General features: G+C 47.5%; 1 protein-coding gene across 1 annotated transcript in view; it reads left to right on the plus strand.

Moving 5' to 3' along the window:
- ABCB8 (ATP binding cassette subfamily B member 8) overlaps positions 1-5,579 on the plus strand; it is an 87,467-nt gene extending 81,888 nt beyond the window's left edge. Inside the window, exons 13-15 of the mRNA XM_073632886.1 lie at positions 210-357; positions 2,125-2,375; positions 5,244-5,579. Of these exons, the coding sequence (XP_073488987.1) occupies positions 210-357; positions 2,125-2,375; positions 5,244-5,324 (480 nt within the window). The 3' untranslated portion in view covers positions 5,325-5,579. The remainder of the gene's footprint in view (positions 1-209; positions 358-2,124; positions 2,376-5,243) is intronic.
- Positions 5,580-6,329: the final 750 nt, after the last annotated feature.

Here is a 6,329-nt window from a genome sequence, read left to right on the forward strand (position 1 = left end):
ATTGGGGGAGGGTTCATCCTGCTGACCAGAATGTAATGAATCCCCCACCCCCACCTTGGTGATAAGGAGGGTCACAATGTGCTGTTATGGGGGGATATGGGTTACATAGAGCTGTGTTGGGCTGGCATAGGATTTCCATGCCTTGTACTGTGCAGCATGGAGAATACACTGAAATTTTCCGTGTCTTGACTGATTCTTGTCCCCCTCAGGAGCCTGTCCTGTTTGGCACATCCGTCCTGGAGAATATTCGCTTCGGGAGGCCGGAGGCTTCTGACGCCGAAGTCTTCCAAGCTGCCAAGTTGGCAAACGCTGATGACTTCATCCGGAACTTTCCAGATGGCTACGACACCGTGCTGGGTGAGCCTTGTAGGCAATACTGGACCCCCCCCTCCCCCCGGGTATCACTTACAGCGGGGCAAAAAAGTATTTAGTCACCACCAATTGTGGAAGTTCTCCCACCTAAAAAGATGAGAGAGGCCTGTAATTGTCGTCATAGGTAGACCTCAACTATGAGAGACAAAATGTGGAAACAAATCCAATCACATTGTCTGATTTTTGAAAGAATTTATTTGCAAATTCTGGTGGAAAATAAGTATTTGGTGAATATGAAAAGTTCATCTCAATACTTTGTTATATCTCCTTTGTTGGCAATGACAGAGGTCAAACGTTTTCTGTAAGTCTTCACGAGGTTGTCACACGCTGTTGCTGGTATGTTGGCCCATTCCTCCATGCAGATCTCCTCTAGAGCAGTGATGTTTTGGGGCTGTCGCTGGGCAACACGGACTTTCAACTCCCTCCAAAGGTTTTCTATGGGGTTGAGATCTGGAGACCGGCTAGGCCACTCCAGGACCTTGAAATGCTTTTTATGAAGCCTCTCCTTCATTGCCCGGGCGGTGTGTTTGGGATCATTGTCATGCTGAAAGACCCAGCCACGTTTCATCTTCAATGCCCTTGCTGATGGGAGGAGGTTTGCACTCAAAATCTCACAATACAATCAAAATCTCACAATACAATCAAAATCTCACAATACATTCATTCTTCATGTACACGGATCAGTCATCCTTTTCCCTTTGCAGAGAAACAGCCCCCAAGCATGATGTTTTCGCCCCCATGCTTCACAGTAGGTATGGTGTTCTTTGGTTGCAACTCAGCATTCTCTCTCCTCCAAACACGACGAGTTGTGTTTCTACCAAACAGTTCTACTTTGGTTTCATCTGACCATATGACATTCTCCCAATCCTCTTCTGGATCATCCAAATGCTCTCTAGTAAACCTCAGACGGGCCCGGAAATGTACTGGCTTAAGCAGGGGGACACGTCTGGCACTGCAGGATCTGAGTCCCTGGCGGCGTAGTGTGTTACTGATGGTAGCCTTTGTTACGTTGGTCCCAGCTCTCTGCGGGTCATTCACTAGGTCCCCCCGTGTGGTTCTGGGATTTTTGCTCACCGTTCTTGTGATCATTTTGACCCCACGGGGTGAGATCTTGCGTGGAGCCCCAGATGGAGGGAGATTATCAGTGGTCTTGTATGTCTTCCATTTTCTAATTATTGCTCCCACAGTAGATTTCTTCACACCAAGCTGCTTGCCTATTGCAGATTCAGTCTTCCCAGCCTGGTGCAGGTCTACAATTTTGTTTCTGGTGTCCTTCGACAGCTCTTTGGTCTTCACCATAGTGGAGTTTGGAGTGTGACTGTTTGGGGTTGTAGACAGGTGTCTTTTATACTGATAACAAGTTCAAACAGGTGCCATTAATACAGGTAATGAGTGGAGGACAGAGGAGCCTCTTATAGAAGAAGATAGAGGTCTGTGAGAGACGGAAATCTCGCTTGTTTGTAGGAGACCAAATACTTATTTTCCACCATAATTTACAAATAAATTCTTTCAAAAATCAGACAATGTGATTGGATTTGTTTCCACATTTTGTCTCTCATAGTTGAGGTCTACCTATGATGACAATTACAGGCCTCTCTCATCTTTTCAGGTGGGAGAACTTCCACAATTGGTGGTGACTAAATACTTTTTTTCCCCGCTGTACCTGCGGCCAGGAACCAGCCGGGTCCACAGAGGGCCGTCTTCTCATAACACACATCAGAGGTGACCGGCGCCCATTTCCTCTCTTGGCAGGTGAGCGTGGGGTGACCCTCTCCGGAGGTCAGAAGCAGAGGGTGGCCATTGCTCGCGCCCTTCTAAAAGACCCGCGGGTGTTAATTCTGGACGAAGCTACGAGCGCTCTGGACGCGGAGTCGGAGAGGACGGTACAGCTGGCTCTGGAGCGCGCTGCCACGGGGCGCACCGTCTTGGTGATCGCTCATCGGCTGAGCACCATCGCGGACGCGGATATCATCGTGGTCCTGTCTAAAGGCCGCGTGGTTGAGGTGAGTGGCCAGGAATTCCAATGCTTTGTCCTCATCATCACCAGACATGCACAGCGGTGTCCCCTCCCCCGTCCCATCCCATGATGCTTCATATTGGTGTCAGTGCCACGTAAGGGCAGCCATTGCAAAGTCACATGACAGACATTGAACACTTTTTGTTTACAAGTTTCAATCAGTATTTTTTTTGCTAGAAAATTACTTAGAACCCCCCAAACATTATATGTTTTTTTTTTTTCTAGCAGAGACCCTAGAGAATAAACTGGCGATCGTTGCAATTTTTCATGTCACAGTAATTGCGTAGAGGTTTTACAAATGCAATTTTTTGGGGGAAAAAATATACTTTACCACTTAAAGCGGAGGTCTGCCGAAAAAAAAAAAAAAATTAAAAGCCAACAGCTACAAATACTGCAGCTGCTGACTTTTAATATATGGACACTTACCTGTCTAGGGAGCCCGCGGTGTCGGCAGCCGAAGCCGATCTGTCCATCCATCCTCGGTAAGGGAATCAGGAAGTGAAGCCGTGCAGCTTCACTTCCTGGTTCCCTACTGCGCATGCGTGAGCCGCGCTGAACGTCCTCTCTGGTCTCTGCTGTGTTCTGTGTCTCCCAGAATACAGCGGGGGAGGACAGTGTAGGCGCCGGAAGTGGCGTAGATCACCGCAGTGATCTATGCCAGGAAGTGGGAGCAAATACTTGTATTAGACAGATATCTGCTCCCCCCTCCCCCCTGAAAGGTGCCAAATGTGACACCGGAGGGGGGGGAGGGTTCTGAAAAGTGGATATTACATTTTTGGGTGGACCGAACCTCTTTTTGACACTTGTTTACAAGTTAAAATCTTTTTTTTTTTTTTTTTGCTAGAAAATTACTTAGAACCCCCAAACATTTATATATATATATTTTTTTCAGACACCCTAGAAAATAAAATGGCGGTCATTGCAATACTTTCTGTCACACCGTATTTGCGCAGCGGTCTTACAAGCAAAATTTTTTGGGAGAAAATACACTTTTTTTGAGTTAAAGAAATAAGACAACAGTTAAGTTAGCTCAATTTTGTTCTATATTGTGAAAGATAATGTTACCACGAGTAAATTGATACCCAACATGTCACGCTTCAAAAATTGCGCCCGCTTGTGGAATGGCGACAAACTTTTTAGCACTTAAAAATCTCCAGAGGCGACGTTTAAAAAATTTTACAGGTTACCAATTTTGAGTTACAGAGGAGGTCTAGGGATAGAATTATTGCTCTCGCTCCAACGATCGCGGCGATACCTCACATGTGTTGTTTGAACACCGTTTTCGTATGCGGGCGCCGCTCACGTCGCGTGAGCACGGTGGGACGGGGCACTTTAAAAAAATAAATAAATACATTCTTATTTATTTTACCTTTTTATTTTTACACTATCCGATTAAAAAAAATTTTGGTCACTGTTCTTCCTATTAGAAGGAATGTAAACATCCCGTAATAGAAAAAAGCATGACAGGTCCTCTTTATGGAGAGATCTGGGGATTTAAAACGACGTCACATCTCATATTTACAATGCAATAAAAAAAAAAATTAAACGTAATAAGAAAAAATAAGTCCCCTTTAAGACCATTGGGTGGAAGTGACGTTTGATGTCACTTCCGCCCTCCAATGCTATGGAGCCGAGCGGTGGCCATCTTCCCCCATTCATTCGGCATCCAGGCTGTGATCGGAGTGGACGCGGTCGTTTCCGCCGCTACTGATGACTCCGGTAAACGGTGGAGACAACTAAAGCGCGGCGGGAGGGGGGGGGGGGGGGGGGGCCTCTCCTGCCACCGATTAAAAGTGATCTTGCGGGGAATCCGCTGCAGAGACCACTTTTACCTTTAAAGAGAAACGCACGCCGTTCCGAAAATACCGGGGGTTATGGAGCTAGCTGCTGCCATAACATCGTTATTTAGCGCCAAAGTACCGACGTACAGGTACTGCGATTTGTGTGAAGTGGTTAATGATTAATGATTTAAGAAAAAAAATAAAATGCAATATTTGCCGCAATCGTTCGTAAAATGTGAAAGATGATGTTACGCCGAGTAAATAGATACGGAACATGTCATGCTTTTAAAATTGCGCCCGCTCGTGGAAATGGCGACACGCTACGTTAATCAAAAATCTTTACGCTTTAAACGCCTTTTACAGGTTGGAGTTAGAGGAGGTCTAGTGCTGGAATTATCGCTCTAATATTCGCGGCGATACCTCACATCCGTGGTGTGAACGCCGTTTACAGAAGCGTGCGCGACTTACGTATGCGTTTTATTCTGCGTGCGAGCTCGGAAGGATGGGGGCACTTTAAATTTATTTTATTTTTTTCTTATTTGAGTTTTTTTTACACTTTTTTTGATCGCTTTTATTCCTATTACCAGGAATGTAAACATCCCAAATGATGACAGGTCCTCTTTATGGAGAGATCTGGGGGGTCAAAAAGACCCGAAATCTCTCCTCTACCTTAAAGCAAAAGAACAAAAAAAAATGTTTTTTGATCTTTTGCTTTAAAAAAAACTAATTTACTCCCAGCCTGGATCAGACGTGAGGTCACTCGGGTCCTCCAAGGCCATAGAGGTGATCAAAGGGTATCTACTGTTTGATTGCCTATGGGAGCAGCCGGCAGCACCGCTGGATCGTCTCTCGGCAAAAACGGTAAGCTGTAGAAACACCGGGGAGGGGGAGGGGGTACCCATAATCCCGGTAAACCACTTGCACACTGCAACGTATATACTGTATACATATCGCAGTCGGCAAGTGGTGAAGGTCAAAGGTCACACATAGACCTGCAGGGGGCCCAACCTGTAAGAAGGTGAGATTGTGGGGTGCCGATGAAGACCCCTTTATACTCTTCTCTTTCCCATCAGAGCGGGACTCATCATGAACTGCTGCGGAGGAGGGGGATTTACGCTGAGCTGATCCACAGACAGAGCCAGGAGTCCCAATGACATTCCAGAATGAAGGAGAAGATCCTCTGCCGCCACGCCTCCTGGATGATGTCACCTCTCCGGGTCCTCCTCACTGTGTGTGACCGATGGTTCTCCTCTCAGGACTTACCTACAGTGACTATTTTGGGGGGCCCCACTACTCTGAACTTACCTGCAGTGACTGTATGGAGGGGCCCCACTATTCCGCAACTTACCTGCAGTGACTGTATGGGGGGGCCCCACTATTCCACAACTTACCTGCAGTGACTGTATGGGGGGGCCCCACTATTCCACAACTTACCTGCAGTGACTGTATGGAGGGGCCCCACTACTCTGAACTTACCTGCAGTGACTGTATGGAGGGGCCCCACTATTCCACAACTTACCTGCAGTGACTGTATGGAGGGGCCCCACTATTCCACAACTTACCTGCAGTGACTGTATGGAGGGGCCCCACTATTCCACAACTTACCTGCAGTGACTGTATGGGGGGGCACTACATTGAACTTACCTGCAGTGACTGTATGGAGGGGCCCCACTACTCTGAACTTACCTGCAGTGACTGTATGGAGGGGCCCCACTATTCCACAACTTACCTGCAGTGACTGTATGGAGGGGGCCCCACTACTCTGAACTTACCTGCAGTGACTGTATGGAGGGGCCCCACTATTCCACAACTTACCTGCAGTGACTGTATGGGGGGGCCCCACTACTCCGAACTTACCTCTAGTGACTGTATGGAGGGGCCCCACTATTCCACAACTTACCTGCAGTGACTGTATGGAGGGGCCCCACTATTCCACAACTTACCTGCAGTGACTGTATGGAGGGGGCCCCACTACTCTGAACTTACCTGCAGTGACTGTATGGAGGGGGCCCCACTACTCTGAACTTACCTGTAGTGACTGTATGGAGGGGCCCCACTATTCCACAACTTACCTGCAGTGACTGTATGGAGGGGCCCCACTATTCCACAACTTACCTGCAGTGACTGTATGGAGGGGCCCCACTACTCTGAACTTACCT

The sequence above is a fragment of the Aquarana catesbeiana genome, linkage group LG05 (genome assembly GCF_042186555.1).
Source record: "Aquarana catesbeiana isolate 2022-GZ linkage group LG05, ASM4218655v1, whole genome shotgun sequence".
Classification (NCBI taxonomy): Eukaryota; Metazoa; Chordata; class Amphibia; order Anura; family Ranidae; genus Aquarana; species Aquarana catesbeiana.